We start from the raw sequence: 24,733 nt of genomic DNA, 5'->3' as shown, positions 1-24,733 counted from the left end.
GGCCTTTTCTAGCTTCTAAAAATATCCACAAAACAGAAAAAGATGAAAACTCATAATACCACCATGAACAGCCTAACAACTAGAATATGGAAAGAATCTTAATCAAATACGGGGCAGAAGCAGCTGAACTGAGAAGAAGCTTTGATGGCTCCATTTCATTGTATAATCAGTCTCAGCTCTGAAGAAAACGCACATGCACTTCGACTGGGTGACCAATGTGATGTAGTTCAGGTAGTCGTCTTAATTCAGAGATTGTTTAAACAATTGGTCTCACGAAATTCAGAGGAGAGCAGAGACAGAAAACAATGAAGAAATACAGGAGGAAAGTACAACAGAGTGTCTTGCTGGAAGACAAAAGTAGATGAGGAGTTTTAAGTTCAGTAATATCGAGAACTCTCCCAGGGGAATCCCAGAAGCAGGGAGATGCTAAAATAGAAGTCATTTTCCTTGGGTATATCACTTCACCAAAACTACAATCTATTACTTTTTTGTAGGCCCACACAGACCCTCATTCTCTACCACCTGGTTTAGAAATGCAGCCACATCAGCAAGACATCGCAGTAATGATGTTCTTATCTCCTCATTCTCACATCCGCTTGCTGATACATAAGAAAGGTTTTATTTCACTGTATCTGAGTACCATTTGTTAATCTAGATCCTCCAACTTCCCTCCTTTCCGGATTAATTCTGGCCTTTCAAAAATGTCTAACTCTAGTCTTTTATTTTCTCTCTAGTTATTTGGCAACTTCATTGTTCGCCAATGCATGCAAGTTGCACAATTTCATAAATTTACATTTCATACAATGCGACAGTGACTAATGAAGAGAATAGGAAGTTTGGAAATCTTAGTGGGTTGTACTCAGAACAACTCCACTTCCATGGCTTCCATGCTTTCTTCCTCAATCTAAGGTTTTATGATGCTGCTGATCAGCAATAACAAAACCACCTTATCAGGCACGACAGAGTGACTCAGAAGGGATTATTTTGTGTTATTTTTAATGCCATAACAATTATTTTATTTGAACGCTAATCAGTTACCCTAGCACCACCCTCCAGGGGCAGAATCAATTTCAGTAATGATGGTGATGGCTGCCTATAATTAATTGAAGCCTCTACCACTTGGTACAAAAGGAGAGGAAATGATAGGCAGCTCATTAATCATTTGTCCCAGAGATGAATATGTTCAGTTGCTGATAGCGGACTATAGGTGAATGCTGCCAAATGAGAAATGTTAATTGTCAGGCTTTGTGCATAATAACTGTGGAGCTATTTTTAAGCTTCTTTGAAGATTAAAGTTTTGCTCGTTTTCCCTACAGTTTGGTCACATATGGTTGGCAATTTTGTCCTATGAGAATTCATTTTCACTCTGCTCGGATGTCTCTACTTGAGAAAATGTATACTGCTCAAAGTCTAGCATAAGATATTTGGAGAGCTATTTAGAAATCTGTAGAATTCCACATATTGGGAGAGGACTCTAAAAGAATAGAGAAATAAAAGAGACAAACCAAGAGAGGTACTGAATAACTTTTTGGCCAATTTTTCCCCACAGGATATGTTTTATCAACATGGATGATACCTGTTTTTAATTTCTCAGGTCCCCAGAGGGCACATGCATACTCCATAACCCATATAACATTTTCTGAAGATAGAGATAACAGAGTTCAAAAAAAGAGACTAAAAAAAATTATTTGTTCACCAGATTAGGTGAACAAAGTTACCAAAAGAGTAGTTGTCCCAAATGACCTTGAGAATCTGCCCCAGCTTACTTACCTCCAGTTTGTGTCTGATCATTCCAGTGGAAAGAATGTTCTCTGCCTGGAGAGGTATTCTCTTTTGGAAGCCAGAAGTATCTTAGCATTCACTGAGAAAGTTACACTCACTTTTCCAAAAAGAATTTAATGTATTTTGGAAATCTATGTTAAAAAATGGCAATTTATCCTAAGAGTAACAACTGACCCTCCATTCCATTTTTGAGGAATGGAAGGAAAAGATCAGATTTAAGGTGAGAAGAGACACGACTTTTGCAGAGACACTTCTCTCACATTTATCAAGTTGCTGAATATTTTTCTCATAAATTATACATCTTCATCTATTTGGGAAACATTTATATACCATAAAGATATATACCCATAGTTGTACAAATATTAAGTATGCTTGCTTAATGCATAATACAAATTTCCAAATTGATGGGGAAAATAATTTTTTGACATAACTATGTAGCACAGAAACTTTGTACCAAATTTTTACTATGAAATAATCAGTTATCAAGTCACTTGCTGCTAAAAAGGATGTTTAGTTTTACCACGTTTGACAGTGGCAACTTCTTAAACTGTAGTCAGCAAAATATGTGGCTGCAATGTGATATAAATCTGAATAAACGTGATTTTTGATATTTGCTAGTATAAACTCCAGGCTTTCTTGCATACACAACCACACTCACACCCTCCCCCTGACACATATGTATCTATATTTACGTGGAGCTAATATTCTCTAAACAAAAAGATGTAAGACCAGGGCCAGCCCAGTGGCATACTAGTTAAGTTTGCACACTCTGCTTTAGCAGCCTGGGGTTTGCAGGTTTGGATCCTGGGCAAGGACCTATACACCACTTGTGAAGCCATGCTGTGGTGGCATCCCACATACAAAACAGAGGAAGACTAGCACAGATGTTAGCTCAGGGCCAATTTTCCTCACCAAAAAAAAGATGTAAGACCAACAATTTGCATGAATTCTTACAAAAATGCCTGTTTCAAGTTTGAGACATTAATCCCCTCAAATGCTCTTCTAGCCTACCTGTCTTTATGACTTTATATTTTAAGAGCCCAACTAATTAGATTCCTATATCTGAATTTCCAGTTATGAAATTAAGGCAACATGCTTTTCATAAATTGAACGATGAAAGACTGTATGCACTGAAATACTATTATTGCTGCTATTTCTAACATTACATAAATTATCCTTTAATCCTAAAGTTACCTTTTTAGTAATGTATTTCAAAACATTGTACTATTAATAGTATATCAGTAAGAAATTACATTTTAGAAAAATGTTATGGATAACCTCTACTTCCTCAAATTATTTCTAATTAGAAAATAATTTTTGAAAGTCCAAAATTAGAAAATTAAAGTAAATTGACTTTTTTTTTTGCTGCAAAAAGAGACAAGGTGCTAAAATGATACCCTTTCCAACAATTATAGATATTAATCTGAATGGATATGAGTCTGCTGAAAACTATGCTTATGTCTACCTCTTACATAGACACACAGCTCCTCCAGGGCAACTGTGGCCCCATCAATCCTTTGAAATCACCACCTGTAACAGTGTCCAGCACACGTAGGCATGCAAGTGCTTGGAAGTTTGCCGAAAATATGGACATTCAGGCATGTTCTGAATTCATTGCTTAAATATAAGTAACTTGTTAAATTATTGAAAATGAGTCAAGTAAAAGTCACTCTAGATCAGATTGGACAATAATCAACTAAACTCTAAACATAGAGGACAGGTTTCCTGTCATAGGCTCAGAGCCAAAACAGAGGAGTCAGGAAATACGAGGAAGATCTAACAGAGAGAAGATTGAAATAGTCATTAATTATGTACTATCAACCCCAGGGAAATCAGAATTCTTTTATGGATCCATTTCCCAATATTCGAAATGGAGAACAAAATGCACTATCTCCAAATATGACGAGATGATTGAGACAACCACATCTTGTTATGCCTAAATATTACTGTAGAGTATGAAATCCAGAAATTGCTTTCCAAACAATTAGATCTCAATACTAATTTTCATAATACCTTGCAGCAAGTTTCTTCACCTCAAAGAAAAATTACCCGTATTTGATTGTTCATTATGGTAATAACAAGAGACCAGGTCATGCATGGATAACTTTTATAAAAGCCAGTAACATGAAAGTGTGATATGCACATTTACTTATACATTTATCATTATTGTAGAAAAATTAGAAGATACAGATAAGAAAAATGTCACTTAAAAATCTTGCTCTTGAAAGATGACCAGTTAAAATTTTTATTCTTCAACAGTATTCCATGCAAATGTACTGATATGCTATACTGCCTTTCCCTCCATTTACCAATATATCGTGAATCTTCGTTTGTCAATAAAAATACCTATACTACTTGAATAGTTTGTTAGTACTCTACTGCATATAACAATTTCTTTACTCTTTCCTATTATTGGAAGTTTAGGTTTCCAAGTTCTTATAAACAATCCTGTGATGAACCACTTCACAGAAACACAGATCTTTGTGCACTTATCCAATCAATCCCTCAGAAAATATCCCAGTATCTTATGTCAAAGGGTATAAATCTTTTTAAGGCCTTTTTTTTTTTTTTTTTGGGCTGAGGAAGATTCAACCTTGAGCTAGCATCTGTGCTAATCTTCCTCTATTTTTCAGTATATGGGCCTCCAGCACAGCATGGCTGCTAACAGAGCAGTGAAGGTCTGTACCTGGGAACAGAACCCAGGTTGCCAAAGTGGAGCACGGTGAACTTAACCACTAGGTCACCGGGGCTGGCACAAGGCTTTTGATACATATTGCTCACCTGTCCTCAGAACACTTGTACTGATATATACCCTCACAAGCTGTTATCTGAGAATGTTCCTTTCCCACATCTATGAAAATTCTTATTATTCTTTTTAACCTACATAGGCAGGTAAACAGTATCCTACTATCATTTTAATCAGCATTTCTTTGTTACTGATGAAACGTTTGTATATATTTATTGGACATTTTATGTTGCCTGTACAAATCCTTGATCAATACTATCTATTGGTTGTGCCTTTTCTTTATGGATTTGAGAATGCTCTTTGAGAATTAAGGCTGTTAAATTTGTCATGCATGTTGTAGTTTACCAGTTTGCTTGCCTTTTAACTGTTATGGTCCTTTTGCCACAGCAAACTTCAAGGCCTTGGAAAAGAAGCAAGGGCATGCCTCCTTCCACTTTCCTCTTCTGCATTGTTATGTGCAGAATCAGTGGTAATAACAGGATCCTTGTCTTATTCCTGTCTATAATGGGAAGGATTCTAGTATTTCTCCACTAGGCATGATGCCAGCTGTTTGAGATAGACAGGAGGAAAAAACAGAGGAAAAACATCTCCTTTGTCTTCTAAAAACTAAATCCTAAAAACAAATTAGGAATCAATTTTTGAATTTTATCAAATGCCTTTTACATCCAAAAAGCTACTGACATGGTTTTTCTCTTTTGACGTATTAATACGAAATATAATAAACCCTTCTTTGTCAATAGTGGATTATGCTTTTATACAAAGCCCATAAAGTAGTACATAGAAGTATAAGAGAGTAATTAAAAGCACAGATTGGGACGTCAGACTACTGGAGTCTAAATCTCGGCTCTGCTATTTACGAGCTGTGTAACCCAGGACAAATAACCTAACATCCCTACACCTTAACTGCCTCATGTATAGAGTGGGAACCGTAATAGTACACTCGCCTCATAGGGCTACTCTGAGGACTAAAGGGGATAATGTGCACGATACTTGGCACATAATAAGCACCAACAGTAACTCTTATTCTGATTAGTATACTGTGGGATTTGATATTCATTTTACTTATGAATTTATCACATATATTCCTAAGTGAAATTAGTTCTTTGTTCTGGCAATCTACGTTAATTTGATATCTGGGTTACTTTAGCTTTTAAAGACATTTGAGAAGCTTTCCTTCTGTCTCGATACTCTGGAAAAATTAATATTTTTGTAAAGTGCTGCTTTTTATAATCAGCAAAATAACCTACAAGATTTGGGGGCAAGAGGGAAAACAGGCCAATGATGTCACAGAAGTAGCCCCACAGCCACGTGGGTCACAAGCACTTCATATGAGGACGCTGAATTAACACCTAACACGTCGTCTCTCCTCTGACGTATCCAAGCAGATGTTAGACACGTACAACTAATTAGTGCCCACTTGTTTTAATTATGGTTGTCCCAAGGGGGAACAAATCTCACAGTGTACTTCCTCTTTTATTACCACTACTGCCCCAACATTTTAACTTAAATGAACATCAACTCTAATAGAAAGGCAGAGAAGGAAGGCTTTCACCGAGATAATGCTGGATGCTTTCTCCAAAGAAGGCCAGGATTTAAGAGTTGACTACAGATATGAAAACCTCAAGTTTTCAAGAATTACTGGTTAACTGTCCAGATTCACCAAACTTTCATCCCTGGGTTCACTCCTATATCACATTAAACTCCAAGGTGGTCATTTGGAGGGTTCCTTCATACAGCAAAAAGTAATAATCTAAATATAGGATAAACAAAAGTAGCTAAGTCCTACATCAAAAGAAATGCCATAATTTATCCAGATTTGGGAAAACAAGTTCTTGGGAAATTTTCACTCCTGAGACAAATGTAGATCTTTCGTTTAAATCATACCATATTCAATTTCAAAGTACTAACTCATGAGTAACTAGTAAAGATTAGGGTTATAGTGCCTGTTAATCAATACCTTTATAGGACACTTACTCTGTGACAATGAAATGGCACTTCTTGTTTCTTTCATCACCTAACACCCCCAATCACCCTATGAGGCATGTATTTCTGTACCTTTAACATAGGAGGAAAGGTCAAGTCACTTGGCCCAGATACTGGGGCTAGGATTATAATTTAAATTTCAAAGCCCATACTTTTAATATTTGCAGTCAAATGAGTGACTGAAATTAAATCCAGCCATGCAATTAAATGCAGAACTATATTGATTCTAACTTTAATACAGTACTTACCATGTGTAGCATTAACAACGGAAAGCTACTTTTTAAATATACCATTTTAAATAATAATAACGATTCTGGAAAGCATATTAAACTGAAAAATAGAGCCTAAAAAAATGTTACTTCTAAGATTAAGTATCAAATTTTCCATCAAAGTAAGTACAAATACTACTTTATTGGATTATTTGTAGATGAGTAATAGATAATCTCTAGATTAGACATGTTGACTTCAACTCAGATTTATTCAACTTTTGAAAAGTAATAAAAACACTTTTATTAAACACTTCTATTGAATGTGTTTAGGTAAAATATCTTGAGTTTAGAAACCCAAACATCAGCGACCTAGTAACAAAAACAGAAAAATAATTTGAATCTATTTTCATGGTCCACATATAGGGAAATGTAAAACAAACATAACAGACATCACATATGAATATTTGGGCTTCACAGAAAATATTAGGAGATTGACACATAGGCATAAACAAATAATCTTAAAAATTTCACCCTATATGATTACAAACAAGATTATTTAAATAATAGACTTTATGTTTGTCTTATTATATTTCCAAAAATCATAAATATTTTAGATATAACCCTATTCTAAATATAAATTCAGTAATTTTATCTTACTTTAGCTCTGGAGAAATGAAAATGTATATGATAGTCTGACATTACTTAAAGCTGACTTTTCATATTTAGGACATAGTAAATTTGAAAGGAACACTTCAAGCAATTTTAAAGGTAAAGGTAATGTTTTAGTAAAATGAAATCAGGAAGATTTACTTAAAAGAAGACTGGAAAAAGTCCCCTTAATAAAATCTTTGTAAAAAATTACTAACCATTCTCAATTCTTTCATTTCAAAAGCAGATTGTCACCTAGATGAGGGTTTAGAGCCAATATGTAATACAGTAGATATGCAATGTTTTCCTAGAAAAGGGTCTTCTGTATCAGATCTCAAAGTAAAAAGAAACTTAACTTACTTTTGTTCAATATTTAGGTCACACCTCAAACTAATCTAATAGACCTTAATTTCATCAGGTAAAAGTGCTAACATGAAAGCTCCTAAAATTCTTTAGTTTAAGATATTTCTTTCTCCAAAATCTATAAAATAATTGTTTTAGGCTTCCTTTTATTTTATCTAGGAATACAACTTCAACTACAAAATTCAGGTCAGTCCTCTGAATATGTCAGATGATAGAGAAGCATGCTACAAATCCTTGGTATTTCTCTTCCAACTATCCAGGTGTGAAAAAGGAAAAAATAAAATTTTAAAATGAAGCCACTAAATTGGCCTGAGTATACTTACTTTTAGAAACTACATTTAAAGTAAAATTGTCTCCAAAGTGACCCTTTTTTCCCCAGCATCTCCCAGTTTACCTTAGGAAAAAAAAAGGTATTCCAAAACAGGACAGAATTTGACAGCAAGACATACTGACACAGATTATGCTGAATGGTGATCACATATAATCTTGCATAGACTTTGTGTTCAGTAAAATGCTCTGAGATGATGAGCATAAGATGATGAATTCACAGGGAGAGAAATCTTTGAAGACAAATCAGGACATTGGAAAGCAAAAGACTGGAACTGAAAATTTTATAGCATGTTTCCCTGAAATGGTACATATTTTTTGCTTCAGGAGAGAAAAAGTGTAAGATACATTCTCAATTTTGGCTTTTCTTAGGAAGACAATAATGGTCTGTGCCAAAAGATTTCTTATCTTAAAATGAAAGTGTATGAGAGAAAGACTTCTTAAAAAATATATATTAACCATACCTCGATAAAAGTTATTTTCCAGTGTGGGGTATGGGCTATCCAATTCTAAAAGTAAAAATCTACAATTTCATCTGAAAGGAATCTAAGCATGAGTGAGCTTAAACTGTCATCTGAATCACTGAATTGGTCATTTTATTCTATTTTCAAGTGTACAGATTTTACTGAAAGATATCCAATTTCAGCCTGGAAGACACAGGTTCAAAGTTTGTTCTTGATTATTCCAGAAACTCTGCTTGCACAGTGTTCATAATTTCAACAAAACCCTCTAGTTCTTACAAAATGAACTTTTTCAACCTACTGAACAGAATTCATGTCCACACTCTGATGTTCATTTCAGCAGTATTTGTCTCTGTTGAAGCACACTGAAATCACTCAAACATCAAACTGCTGATTTTATAGAATGATTTATTTTCCCACTACAGGAAAGTCATGAGTGACTTGTTCTGAGGTATGTTTTCGAGCTATGAAGGACATCTATTAGAAAGCTCCACACTTGAAGGTTTCTCTTTCGGTGATAACATTTTATGGCTGGACAGTCTCTGCAGGTACCAGATTCCCTGTTGTATCCAACTGCATACATTTACACGTGCATGCAGAAACAGGACACTCTGCATGGTCCCTAAAAAAATAGGTCAAGTAACAGTTAAACATCTAGATTATACATATATATACATTTATTTATCTATATACTTATCAATACCTATAATGCAATTTTTCAAAATGGCATTTGGAAAAATACAGGAATTAAAACCCAAAGATAAAAAGTACTAAGAGCATTAAATTAGAAATGATTGCAAAGCTGAATTGGAGAGAAAGTTACTGAAAAAATGAATGAATAGCTTTATGTTCTAAATATATAATGTGATATCTCATTTACAGTTACAAAGGTGACAGGGATGTGCTCAGATTTTAAATTAAAGCCAATGTGACAAACTGGGTGTAAAAATTATAGTAATGAGGACAGGGCCACTGGCACTCTTCAAAGTAAAAGTTAAATATGTCTTGAGAGTCTCCATTGCATGAGGTGTTCACTTACTACCTAAGTAGCTTACTTAGAAGATAGCTGATGTAATGGTTTGATATGTACTCTATCATTTAATTCAATCATATATTATACATGATAGGAAATTCAGTCAGCTGTAAAAAACAAACATATGCTTTCCTCAAATAAATAAAATACAGTTAAAGAATGCTATCATTTAACCCATACATAATATTTAAACTATTTCTTATAAATTAATTTTATACTTTAAGATTACATAGGATATCTAACGACAGAAATGTTGACACCACTTTTGTTAACTCAAGTGACAGTAAAAAAGAAATTCATCCTTTGGCTGTATAAACCTGAACTATTTAAAAGGCTGTTTTATCTCCTCTAACTCCAAGCCTGTTAAAGAAGGAATGTGCTGATTACCTGAACCAACTAAGCATATGTCCAGCATGCCCACCGTGCCTGCAATTGTGACACCACGTAAACCAGTTGTTAAACTGAGCTAATTTTTTGTCCTTGCTCAAGTCTACTTTTTCATCTGATTTGGATCCTCCTATGGGTTAAAAACAATTGTCTTCGTTAACTATATCACAATATTTTATTCACAGTTTCTTAAATGGTCTTTCTAAAACTATGTCCAAATACAGATCACATATCATATTGAAATAGCAATTTTAATGCTGGGATCCAGTTTCGATTAAAACAATACCATATAAAAGGAGTTTATTTAACACTTTTAATCGCCAATAAAAATAGAAAAATATAAATTATTGAACTTACTAAGAAGGAATCTGAATTAACAACTTTAGAAAAACAATCAGTAGTTTAAAATCCTCCCACAAAGAAAATACCAAGCCCAGTTTACAGAGGAGTTCTACCAAACATTGAAGGAGCAAGTAATTTCCATCTATACAAACTCTTCCAAAGACTAGGGAAGAAAAAAGGGAAATTCCCCAATGCACTCATGACACTGGTGTAATTCTGCTAACAAACCACACAAAGATAATATGAGAAAGGAAGATTACAGGCCAATCTCCCTCCTGAATAGACATAAAAATCTTAAGTAAAACATTAGCAAACAGTATGATTTAGCAATTCTAGCTCTAGGTAAATACACTAGAGAAATTTTTACACGTTCTAAAAGGAGACACATACAGGAATGTTCATAGCAGCACTGCTTATAATAGTAAAAATCTGGAAATAACCAAAGTGTCCACCAATAGTAGAGTGGGAGAACTGTTATAGTAATGAATGAAATATTCAACAATGAAAAATAAACTACAGCTACATTCATCAGCAGAACTGAAACTACAAAAATAAGCCAAACTTCAATGTTGAGCAAAAAAGGCAAGTAAAGGATGTATCCTGTATGATTCATTTATATAGAATTTAAAACACATACAAAACTAATGTGATAAAATTATATAGACAAGCAAGAGACTGAAAGAGATGGCACTCAGCAGGGAGAAATGATCAAAGGCAAAGGCACTGGTATAGACAATGTTATCTTAAGAATGGTAGGGAACTCATTGATGTTTATCACAGAACATGATATATGCATTCCTATCTGTGTTATAGTTCACAAAAAAACTGAAGAAAAATGTTATCACACATGCACGTCTATACATATATATCTTCAAACACACATTTACCTAACTTTTAGTGCTCAAAAAATGCTCATTTTAAACTATCAATCTAAATGACAGAGAATTCAAAATAGTTGTCATAAAGAAACTCAATGAGTTACAAGAAAACTCAGAAAGATAGTTCAATGAACTCAGGAATAAAATTAATGAGCAGAAGGAATACTTCACCAGAGAGACTAAAGCCCTTAAAAAAAAAACCATACCGAAATTCTGGATATGAAGAACATAATTAATGAGATAAAAAATAATCTAGAAACCATAAAAAATAGAGCTGACCTTACGGAGGAGAGAATAAGTCACCTAGAAGACAGAAACCTAGAAATGCTTCAAGTGCAGAAGGAGAGAGAACTATGATTTTTAAAAAAATGAAGAAATTCTTCAAGAAATATTCAACTCAGTTAGCAAAAGCAATACAATGATAAAAGATATTTCTGGAGGGAGAAGAGAAGGAGCAAGGAACAGAGAGCTTGATCAAAGAAATAATAGCTGAGAAATTCCCAAACCTGGGAAAGGAACCAGACTTACAACATGAAGCCAATAGAACTCCTAATTATATCAATGCAAAAACACCTTCTTTAAGGCATATATTAAAACTGGCAAAAGTCAATGACAAAGAAAAATATTAATAGCAGCAAGGCAGAAGAAAATACCCTACAAAGGAACCCTTATTAGTCTTTCAGTGGATTTCTCACCAGAAATCTTATGGGCTAGCAGAGAATGGAATAATATATTCAAAATACTGAAAGGCAAAAACTTTCAGCCAAGAATACTCTAGCCAGCAAAACTACCCTTCAGATATGACGGAGAAATAAAAGCCTTCCCAGATGAAGAAAAGCTGAGGGAGTTCATTGTCACTACACCTGCCTTACAGGAAATGATAAAGGAAGCTCTCCTACCTGAAACAAAAAGGCAAAGGTTTACAAAACTTTGAGAAAGGAGATAGTAGGCAAAACCAGAAAACTGCAGCTCTCTATCAGAAAAGGTTAGCAAACAATTATGACATAATGGTAAAGGGAGGAAAGCATGAAAAATACCTATAAACACTTCAATTTAGTCATAAGCTCACAACACAAAAAAGAATTTGTGACAACAATAACTCAGAAGGGGAAGAGGATAGGGATAGAACTTGCTTAGGCTAATGCAGATAGAAGGCTATGAAAAAATGGACTATCTCATGTATGAGATTTTTTTATATAAATCTCATGGTAACCACTAAACAAAAATAATTAGAGCAGAGCCACAAATCATAAATGAAGAGAACACCAGCACAGAAAACCACAAAACTGAAATGGCAATCAGCAATACTAGGGAAAAGAAACAATGGAAATACAGAACACCCAGAAAATGAACAATAAAATGGTAGTATTAAGCCTTCATACATCAAAAATCATTCTAAATGTAAATGGACTGAATTCTCCAATCAAAAGACACAGAATGGCTGGATGGATTAAAAAACAAGACCCAACAATATGCTGCCTCCAGGAAACACATCTCAGCTCTAAAGACAAACACAGGTTCAGAGTGAAGGGATGGAAGACGATACGCCATGCTAATGGCAAACAAAAGAAAGTAGGTGTTGCCATACTTACATCAGACAAAGCAGACTTCGAGATACAAAAGACAACGAGAGACAAAGAGGTGCAGTACATAACAATAAAAGGGATAGTCCACCAAAAGAAAATAACTCTTATGAATACATATGCACCTAACACAGGAGCACCAAAGTATATAAAGTACTATTAACAGACCTAAAGGTAGAAATTGACAGCAACACAGTAATAGGAGGGGACCTCAACACTTCACTTACTTCAATAGATAGATCATCCAGACAGAAAGTCAACAAGGAAACAGCCTTAAATGAAACACTAGACAAGATAGATTTAATATATTTATATAGAACATTCCATCCCAAAACAGCAGAACACACATTCTTCTCGAGTGCACATGGAACATTCTCAAAGGTAGACCATATGTTAGGAAACAAGGGAAGCCTCAATAAATTTAAGATGACTGAAATCATATCAAGTATCTTTTCCAACCACAATGCTATGAAACTAGAAATCAACTACTAAGAAAAAGCTGGAAAAGTCACAAATAGGTGGAGACTAAACAATATGTTACTGAACCACGATTGGATTGAGGAAGAAATCAAAGGAGAAATAAAAAAATACCTAGAGACAAATGAAAATGAAAACACAACATACCAACTCTTATGGGATGTAGAAAAGTGATACTAATAGGGAAATTTATAGCAAAACAGGCCTACCTCAACAAACAAGAAAAATCTCAGATAAGTAATGTTAAACTACACTTAACAGAACTAGAAAAAGAACAAACAAAGCCCAAAGTCAGCAGGAGGGAAATAAATAAAAAGTACAGTAGAAATAAATGAAGCAGAAACTAAAAAAACAGTAGAAAGGATCAATGAAACTAAGAGCTGCTTCTTTGAGATTAACAAAATTGACAAACCCTTAGCCAAACTCACCTAAGGAAAAAAGAGAGAAGGTTCACATAACTAAAATTAGAAATGAAAGAGAAGGAATTACAACAGATGGCATAGAAATACAAAGGAGTATAAGAGAAAACTATGAAAAACTATATGCCCACAAATTAGATAACCTAGAAGAAAGGGATAAATTCTTAGACTCATCCAACCTCCCAAAACTGAATCAAGAAGAAATAGAGAATCTGACCAATAGACCAAGCACAAGTAAAGAGATTAAAATAGTAATCAATAACCTCATAAAAAACAAATTTCAGGACCAGGTCACATCTCTGGAGAATTCTACCAAACATTCAAAGATTTTATGCCTATCCTTCTCAAACTATTCCAAAAAATTGAAGAAGATGGAATGCTTCCTAACTCCTGATATCAAAATGAGAGAAGGACAATACAAAGAGGGAAAATTATAGGCCAATATGGCTGATGAACATAGATGCAAAAATCCTCAACAAAATTCTGGCAAACAGAATACAGAAATACATTAAAAGGATCATACACCATGATCAAGTGGAATTTACAGCAGGGACACAGGGATGGTTCAACATCTGCAAATCAATCAAGGTGATACACCACATTAACAAAATGAGGAATAAAAATCCCATAATCATCTCGATAGGTGCAGAGAAAGCATCTGACAAGATCCAACACCCATTTATGAGAAAAACTCTCAATAAAATGGGTATAGAAGGAAAGTAGCTCACCAGAAAATAAAAGCCATAGGTGAGAAACCCATGGCCAACAGCACACAATGGTGAAAAACTGAAAGCCTCTGAGAACAGGAACAAGACAAGGGTGCCTACACTCACCACTCCTACATAGTACTGGAGGTTTTTGCCAGAGCAATTAGGCAAGAAAAAGAAATAAAAGGTATCCAAATTGGAAAGGAAGAAGTAAAACTCTAGAAGTAAAACTCTATTTGCAGATGACACGATTCTATGTATAGAAAACTCTAACAAATCCACCAGAAAACTATTAGAAATAATAACCAACTACAGCAAACTTGCAGGGTACATAATCAACTTACAAAACTCAGTTGCCTTTCTATCTACTAACAATAAACTACCAGAAAGAGAAGTAAAGAACACAAGCCCATTTATTATCACAACAGAAAGAATAAAATACCTAGGAATAAACTTAACCAAGGAGGTGAAAGACCTATACAATGAAAACAAGAAGACATTATTGAAAGATATTGAAGAAGACATAAAGAAATGGAGAGATATGCTGTGCTCATAGATTGGAAGAACACAGTTAAAATGTCCATATTACCTGAAGCAATCTACAGATTCAATACAGTCTCAACCAGAATATCAATGACATTCTTCATAGAATAGAGCAAAGAATCCTAAAATTTATATGAAACGACAAAAGACCCCAAATAGCCAAAGCAATCCTGAGAAAAAAGAACAAAGCTGGAGGCATCACAATCCCTAACTTCAAACTATGCTATAAAGCTATAGTAATCAAAACAGCATGGTACTCGCAGAAAAACAGGCACACAGATCAATGGAACAGAACTGAAAGCCCAGAAATAAAACCACATATCTATGGATAGCTAATCTTTGACAAAGGAGCCAAGAAAATACAATGAAGAAAGGAAAGTCTCTTCAAAAAATGGCATTGGGAAAACTTGACAGCCACATGCAAAAGAATGAAAGTAGACCATTATCTTTCGCCATACACAAAAATTAACTCAAAATGGATTAAAGACTTGAGTGTAAGACCTGAAGCCATAAAATTCCTAGAAGAAAATACAGGCAGTACACTCTTTGACATTGATCTCACCAGCATCTTTTCAAATACCATGTGTACTCGGGCAAGGGAAACAAAAGAAAAAATAAACAAAGGGGAGTAATCAGACTAAAAACCTTCTGCAAGGCAAAGGAAACCATAAACAAAATGAAAAGACAACCCACAAACTGGGAGAAAATATTTGCAAATCATATATTTGACAAGGGGTAAGTTTTCAAAATATATAAAGAACCCATACAACTCAACAACAAAAAAAACCAAACAACTTGATCAAAAAATGGGCAGAGGATATGAACACACATTTTTCCGAAGAAGATACACAGATGGCCAAAAGGCACATGAAAAGATGTTCAAGATCACTAACTATTAGGGAAATACAAATCAAAACTACAATGAGTTATCGCCTTATACTTGTTAGAATGGCTAGAATTACCAAGACAAAAAAATAAAAAATACTGAGAGGATGTGGAGAAAAGGGAATCCTCATACACTGCTGGTGGGAATGAAAACTGGTACAGCCACTATGGAAAACAGTATGAAGATTCCTCAAAACATTAAAAATAGAAATACCATATGATCCAGCTATGCCACTAATGGGTATTTCTCCAAAGAACTTGAAATCAACAATTCAAAGAGACTTATGCATCTCTATGTTCACTGTGGCATTATTCACAATAGCCAAGACATGGAAGGAACTCAAGTACCCACTGACTGATGAGTGGATAAAGAAGGTGTGGTATATATATACAATGGAATACTACTCAGCCATAAAAAAGACAAAATTGTCCCATTTGCAACAACATGGATGGATCTTGTGGTATTACGTTAAGCAAACTAAGCCAGACTCAGAAAGACAAACACCGCACGATTTCACTCATATGTGGAAGATAAATAAACATATGGATAAAGAGAACAGATTAGTGGTTACCAGAAGGGAAAGGGGTTGGGGAGTGGGCAAGAGGGGTAAAGGGGCACATACCTATGGTGAGAGATAAAAACTAGACTATTGGTGGTGAGCACAATGCACTCTATACATAAACTGATATATAATAATGTACACCTGAAATTATCAATGTTATAAGCCAATATAACCTCGATAAAATAATTTTAAAAAATTAAGCCTCCACAGTAGAGAGCTTGAAATGTTTTATGACTTAATTTTCTTCAAATTCTAGAAAATTGTTTTTATCTTTTCTTATCTATTTCAAAAATAGAAAAGGTTGGAAAGCTAATATTTAGCAAAAATGAACAGCATTCAGGCCATTAAAGTTTCCCAAAGCTTATGGTCTAAAAGGTGTATTAAATTTATTTCTGTGTATCTCAGTTCACACAAAATTTATTTACGCTATATTCTGTCTCCTTGTTCTTTCATCTGTAGCAGATTTTTACTCACAATTGTTACTTTCTATTTTTTAGTATCAGGGCTATAAAAACAAGTGATCAACATACAACTTATAAAATGAAAATCCTTGATTAAAATCTAAATCAAAAGTAACATGTGCATTTGAAAACATTACATATTGCCTGTCAAAAAAAAAGGTATCAAGACTGAAAAATACTCAGCCAACGATACCAGCAAATCTCTTTCAGAGATGTCAATCTAACAATAAGATAGACTATTTACATGAACCAGCTGCAGAAGAGAACTGCAAAATTTCACAACTAGAAAGGATTTCCCACTCCAACACTTTATATGAAAGAGGGCTAAAATACCTCTCAGGGTCACGAACTGAAAATCACAAAGCTAGAACTAAAACAGGCATTCTGACATTATATCCAGTTCTTTATTCATTGTTCAATTACACTAATATGCAAAATAGTCAAATATTTTTAATTAAAATTTAGTATCATTTTCAAGTTATATAAATAGCTGGAATTTTTCTAGCCGTTGGGTATATTATATTCAACTACCTACTGTTCTCAAAATTTTTTCTGTATGTTTACTATAAACAGTAAATAATAATCCTAATATTTCTAACCATTAAAAAATACTTGTTTATACACATATGTCTAACCATTAAAAATGCATACTTACATGTACACATTTATATATATATATACACAAAAATATACATATTTATGTATATGTATATAAATATATATATTTAGTAGGTAACTAACAAATATAGAAGCAGCAGCACCAAAACCTAGAAGGAAGGGTCTCTGACTTGTAGGTTAATAATTTCTCTATGTATTTCACAGGATGTTTTTGAAGATTAAATAAGAAAACATGTGAAAGTGCTTTGAGACTATCAAAAGCTCTTTATGCAAACAAGGTATTGGTTAATAGACGAGGGCACAACAACTTTCAAACATAAAATGTGAGGGAAGTCTTCTCAGAAAAAGTGCTAAGAAAACGGTATAAGATTACTTAATATTCAAGCGCTTCTCACAAACTTTAAATTGGCCAGCATTTGTGAGATGACCTGAGATATCAGGGATATAGATTTTACTTTCAATGAAGAGATTTTATAAATTATAGGGAACATAAAAATCTTCAAGTCAGCAAAGTGGCTCACTCTGACAAATAATATAAACTCAATCTAGTATGTCTTTTATTTACAACATTAAATCAATTATGGAAGAATAATTCCAACTCAGAAAAGTATACTGTAGAATTCTGTCATACCAGGACAGCTAGAGACAGGCGTTCCCATATTAATGAGGCAAAGTGCACATCGAGGAAGGGGTTTTCGACAGCCAGGGCAACTTGTGACTTTCGATTTTGTTGGCGAGCCACTGACACCATACTGACTGAAACCTCTCCCCTGATGAGGGACAGTGGAGCAGCTATAGGAGATAGACTTGCCACAGAAATTGCAACTCACAAACACCTACAAGACAAATGAAAGGAGGAATAAATAGAATGTAACATTTATAAATAAAATTTAAAAATTCAAAGTTTGATCCTAAAAAATTACTTTTGAATAATTTTTTAAACTTTATATTATGAAATAATTTGTTATCTGCTAAGTTTGACTAGCTCTCAATTAAGATTTGCACTTAGCAGTTACGTTACTTGAGTACTTCTGTTACCTTTGTTTAGTTATTTTCTTCCTAATACCACTGACGTCCATGAAAAAACTTGGAAACATTAGATCCCAACATTTTACAAATAAGAAGGACTTTACAGTTCACACTGGGACATTACCAAATATCCCTCTATGACTTCTATGATTCCAAAGTTCAATGATATAATCTCCTGAACAAAATTTTCTTCTAAAGAAAACAATCATTTCCTAAGATAAAAAGGAGTTAAGAATCTGGCAGTGGTAAATAATTAAAACTTTAGAAGAATAGCAATAGAACTGTTCATTTTGCTTTTACATCAAACTCCTAGGCTCTTAAATGCTTATCATATAGATTAGTAACAAATTTTATCATGGAATGTTATTTTACTAATAGTTGGGTTGTATAATATAATGTAAGCACTTATTTCTCAACTTTCTAAAATAAGGAAATAGCACCATCCAGTGCTCGCATTGAGGATATACCTGATATTTAATGTCTTAGATATGGTGTTCTTGTGTCATGTGCTTTATGAGATAATTGATCTGTTTCTTAAACTAATGCTAAAATTTAAAAAATTCCATGTGTAATTAGACATAGATATATACTGTTAGAGAAAAAAACAAATCCTACCTTATTACATATAAATAGTACCAAAAACTTAATATATAAGTAGAATTTATAAGATCATATAGCAGTTTAGATTCTGAAAGGGTTTGGAATATCCTAGAAAACCTCAGACAGTCCTAGGATTGATTTAGGTTTACCTAAGATCCTCTAGGCCTGTAGTTTGCTCTCTCTCAGACTAAAGCTCAAGTCACTGAGATGATTATTAGGAAGTGGCAGGACCAAAAAAACAGGAAGATCAAGGACAAAGTACAGTCTGGAATAGATAAAGACTTCAATGGGAACTCAATATAAGGAAAAGAATGAGCTAATGATTTATTAAAGTGAACTCCAAATTTTTCCTATGTAACATGCTGTAAACACTTCTATTTTGGCTGGACTATTGGGAACATGTTACAATTTGATTCTCTCCCGAACAACGTACTTACCTGTGCTAAAGGCTTGGAACTGGGATCCAATTTACTCCTGTGGATATCAAATTCAGCTCGTTTGTGCCAAAATCTCCAGGCATCTAATAAATTTCTATAATTCTCAATCCAGTACTGAACTCTTTCATCTTTAAGAACATCTAAAGGAGAACCCTAAAAAGAAACATGAATTATTTCAGTTGTTTAAAAATTTCCTGGTTGGGGCCAGCCCAGTGGCGCAGCGGTTAAGTTCACATGTTCCCACTTCAGCGGCCCAGGGTTCACCATTTCAGATCCTGGGTGTGGATATGGCACGGCTTGACAAGCCACGCTGTGGTAGGTGTCCCACATATAAAGTAGAGGAAGATGGGCACGGACGTTAGCTCAGGGCCAGTCTTCCTCAGCAAAAAGAGGAGGGTTGGCAGATGTTAGCTCAGGGCTAATCTTCCTCAAAATAAATAAATAAATAAAAAAAAATAAAAATAAAAATAACATTTCCTGGCTAAGCCAGAGGATTCTAGGGAACACTTGACTATGAGTCACATGGAAGAAACAGGCCTCTTTTTTCCCAAAAGCTGGCTCCTAATGAGGATATAGATAAAATAATTGATGGAAGTTCTATTATTTTACTTTAAGTGGGCCTCTACTAATGACATAAATAAGTACTGTATATAGCATTATACCTAGCCAGAGAAGTGTAATTCTCTTTTATTTAAGTTCAAAGACCCCAGAAGCAAATAATTCACCTCCTGGCTGAATACAGTAAAAAGTGATGTGAACACTCTTTGTCCCCAAAATTAAAACCTCTGGGTTCACAAAATCTGTTTACTATCTAATCCAAATACTGCTCAATCACATTTAAAATAATACTGAACCTGGTCCTTCATATCTAGCAATGTACTGTGAATTGAGATACTGTTTTGGTATACCTATTTATCTGAAAGTTAAACTTCTCTATTCTTTCTCCTGCCGTCAATTAAAACATACATTTATCACCTTAAAAATTAACAAAACAAAACCAAAAGTGTTCTTAGTTCTTTTGCCCCTAGGCCACAGTGAAAAGGAACAATTTCTTTTCCTTAAATTTACTTTAGATTTCTTCTCATTAAGAACTTCCATTTCTTGCTGTATTTCCCCCGGCAGCCAGGACATTCCATATTTCACCTATGCCTACTTTGGGCTTTCACAGACTGCTTTTAGCTCCATCCAGGATATCTTCCTTAACTTCACATGATGAAGAAAGCAGAGAAAGTCTTTACCTCCAATGATGCCATGGGCATCAATTTGAAGCCCAGTTTTGCCAGTTCTATTTTGGGGCCAGAGAGAAAGTGAAATGCTAGAGAGAACTTAGTATGCATGTTACTTATGGGAAAAGGGAAGAAACCTGTTAACAGCTAATAAAGACAATCTATCTTTAGACATTCCATCAGAATGGGAGGAGCCTATCTTTCACCTATTAATTAGGTATTAATTTCAATTACCAGAGTTAAATTTAGCTAAAAGACATGTGAAAAACTTTAAAGACTGGCACCTGAGCTAACAACTGTTGCCAATCTTTTCCTTTTTATTTTTGCTTTTTCTCCCCGAATCTCCCCAGTACATAGTTGTATATTTTAGTTGTGGGTCCTTCTAGCTGTGGCATGTGGGACGCCACGTCAACAGGGCCTGATGAGCAATGCCATGTCCGCGCCCAGGATCCAAACTGGTGACACCCCAGGCTGCTGGAGCGGAGCATGTGAACTTAACCACTCGGCCATGGGGCTGGCCTCCTGAAAAACTTTTAGTTGAGAATTTCATTTCTTAAAAAAAGTAAACATCTACGCCAGTCCTAATTATGACTAACCTGCCAGAACTAAGTACTAAAGCAAAATACAATCTCTGGTTTAAAAAGAAAATTCACAGAAAAATAAGAAATCCTCATAGCCCACTCTTTCCCGTCTAGGGTAGTAAGGATAAACTAAGGAAGAATTTGGTCAATTCATATTTGGTAAGTCTTTTCTAGATCTGCCCTGAGAAAATCTAAAATCAATGTGCAACAAAATCTGCAGAGGAAACAGTTCAGAGATTAAGTCTGACCAAATCAGAAGGGCTTGGGAAACGCTTCGGGCTTTCGACAGATCCACAGTAACAGTATCAAGACCAAAGTGAGTAGCAAGTAACTGAATTCCCAAAAGCATTAACCAACAATCTTCAGAAAACGGTAAAAGAACCCAGGTCTCTACAATGGACTATACACAACGTCCAGTATTCAATGAAAAATCAGTAGACATAAAGAAATGGTAAACGTGGTGTGAAGTCAAGGAAAAAGGCAGTCAAAAGACACTAAACCTAAAATAACCTATATGTTAGAGTTAGCAAAGACTTCAATGCAGCTATTAGACATATATTCAAAGATTTAAAGGAAAATAGTTTTTTAAATAGTGAACAGATAGGAATCTGAGCTGAAAAAATGTAAACTATACAAAAACGGAGATTCTAGAACCAAAAAGTACAATAACTGAATTAAGAATACCCCGGGGGCTGGCCCGGTGGTGCAGCGGCTAAGTTCGCACATTCCACTTCAGTGGCCCGGGGTTCACCGGTTTGGATCCCGGGTGCGGATATGGCACTGCTTGGCAAGCCATGCTGTGGTAGGCATCCCACATATAAAGTAGAGGAAGATGGGCACAGATGTTAGCTCAGGGCCAGTCTTCCTCAGCAAAAAGAGGAGGATTGGCAGCAGATGTTAGCTCAGGGCTAATCTTCCTCAAAAAGAAAACAATACCCTGGAAAACTTAACATCAGAGAGAAGGTTACAGAAGCATCGATGAACAAATCAATAGAATTTATCCAATTTAAAGAACAGATTAAGGAAAGATGGAAGGAAAATGAACAGAGCCTCAGACACCTGTGGGACAGTATCAAATGGTTTAACCTATGTGTATTGAGTCCTAAAAGAAGAGGATGGGATTGAGGCAGAAAAAAAATTTAAAGAAATAATGCCTAAAAACGTTCCAAATCTGACGAAAAACACTGACTTACAGATCCAAGAAGCTCAGTGAACCACAATCAGGATTCAAAAAAACCCACAACTAGGCATCAAGGTTCAACTGCTGAAAATCAAAAAGAAATTTTGAAAGCAGCCCAAGGAAAATGAAACATTACATAAGGGAAATAAGAATAATAATAGCTGACTTCTCATCAGAAACAATGGAGGTCAGACTATGAAATCACATCTTTTAAAGTGCTGAAAGGAAAACAAGGGCAAAGTAGACATTTTCAGTTAAAATTAAGCAGAGAGAAATCGTCACTAGTAAATCTGCACTACAAGAAACGTAAAGAAAAAGATCAAAGGGAAATGATACCAAATGAAATCTGGGTCTATTGCAAGGAATAAACAGTATGAGCAATGGTAAATAAATACAAACGCCCATGTTTTCATGCTTCACATAATTTACATAAAAGACAACTGACTGTTCAAAGCACAAATACTAACACTGTAAGCTGGAGTGTATAACATATGTAGAGGTAAAATATACGACAATAGGACAAAGGAGGAGCATGTGGAAATGGAAGTACACTGTCGTAACACTTGTGAAACGTGAAGTATGAAGCAAAAAGCAGAACATGTCAGATACAAGGTAAGAAAGGGAAAGAGTGAAGTACAAAGCATGATGTGTCAGGTGTAAAATGTGAAGTATAAGAAGGTAAAATGTGGACTGATGAGTTAACGATACATATCATCAGACCTAGAGCAACTACTTCAAAAAAAAGATAATCAAAAGGGATATAGCTAAAAAGCCAACAGATGAAATAAAACGAAACAGTGGAATATCCAATTAGCCCAAAAGAAGGCAGGAAAGGAAAAGGGGAACAAAAAGAAGAAGGAAAAACAAAAAGGAAAACAAACAGCAAAGGGGTAGACTTAATCTTGATCATATATACATATATATAAATGGAGGAAACATCCCAATTAAAAGGCAGCTGATTATCAGAATGGTTTTTTTTTAAAAGCAAGATCCATACACCACATCAACAAACTGAGGAATAAAACCACATGATCATCTCAATAGATGCAGAGGAAGCATTTGGCAAGATCCAACAGCCATTTATGATAAAAACTCTGAACAAAATGGGCATAGAAGGGAACTACCTCAACACAATAAAGGCCATATATGACAAACCCATAGCCAACATCATACTCAATGGGCAAAAACTGAGCGCCATCCCCCTGAAAACAGGAACGAGACAAGGATGCCCTCTATCACCACTCTTATTTAACATAGTACTGGAGGTCCTGGCCAGAGCAATTAGGCAAGAAAAAGGAATAAAAGGAATCCAAATAGGGAGGGAAGAAGTGAAACTCTCGCTGTTTGCAGACAACATGATCTTATATATAGAAAACCCCAAAGAATCCATTGGAAAACTCTGAGAAGTAATCAACAAGTATAGCAAAGTTAAAGTTGCAGGGTACAAAATCAATTTGCATAAATCAGTAGCATTTCTATATTCTAATAATGAGCTAACAGAAAAAGAACTCAACAACACAATACCATTCACAATTGCAACAAAAAGAATAAAATACCTCGGGACAAATTTAACTAAGGAAGCGAAGGACGTATACAATGAAAATTACAAGGCCTTTCTGAGAGAACTGGATGATGACATAAGGAGATGTAAAGACATTCCATGTACATGGATTGGAAGAATAAACATAGTTAAAATGTCCGTTCTACCTAAAGCAATCTACAGACTCAACACTATCCCAATCAGAATCCCAAGGACATTCTTTACAGAATTAGAACAAAGAATCCTAAAATTCATATGGGGCAACAAAAGACCCCGAATTTCTAAAGCAATCCTGAGAAAAAAGAACAAAACGGGAGGCATCACAATCCCTGACTTCAAAACATGCTACAAAGCTACAGTAATCCAAACAGCATGGTACTGGTACAAAAACAGGTGCACAGATCAATGGAACAGAATTGAAAGCCCAGAAATAAAACCACACATCTATGGACAGCTTATCTTTGACAAAGGAGCTGAGGGCATACAACGGAGAAAGGAAAGTCTTTTCAACAAATGGTGCTGGGAAAACTGGAAAGCCATATGTAAAAGAATGAAAATTGACCATTCTGTTTCACCATTCACCAAAATAAACTCAAAATGGATCAAAGACCTAAAGGTGAGACCTGAAACCATAAGGCTTCTAGAAGAAAACGTAGGCAGTACACTCTTTGACATTAGTATTAAAAGGATCTTTTCGGACACCATGTCTTCTCAGAGAAGGGAAA

The 24,733-nt window shown here is 34.8% G+C and overlaps 1 protein-coding gene across 3 annotated transcripts in view; it reads right to left on the bottom strand.

Annotated features, from left to right (window-relative positions):
• Window positions 1-6,970: 6,970 nt before the first annotated feature.
• MIOS (meiosis regulator for oocyte development) overlaps window positions 6,971-24,733 on the bottom strand; it is a 45,613-nt gene continuing 27,850 nt past the window's right edge. For all 3 annotated transcript variants that reach the window (XM_046669798.1, XM_046669800.1, XM_046669799.1), the window contains 4 exons: window positions 19,482-19,634; window positions 18,047-18,251; window positions 9,940-10,069; window positions 6,971-9,141 (listed from right to left, as the gene is read on the bottom strand). In XM_046669798.1, coding sequence (XP_046525754.1) covers window positions 9,045-9,141; window positions 9,940-10,069; window positions 18,047-18,251; window positions 19,482-19,634 — 585 coding nt within the window. In that variant the 3' untranslated portion in view covers window positions 6,971-9,044. The remainder of the gene's footprint in view (window positions 9,142-9,939; window positions 10,070-18,046; window positions 18,252-19,481; window positions 19,635-24,733) is intronic.

This window comes from Equus quagga, chromosome 8 (genome assembly GCF_021613505.1).
Source record: "Equus quagga isolate Etosha38 chromosome 8, UCLA_HA_Equagga_1.0, whole genome shotgun sequence".
NCBI lineage: Eukaryota > Metazoa > Chordata > Mammalia > Perissodactyla > Equidae > Equus > Equus quagga.
Note: the sequence above shows the minus strand (reverse complement) of the source record. Positions and strands in the feature narration are given on the sequence as shown.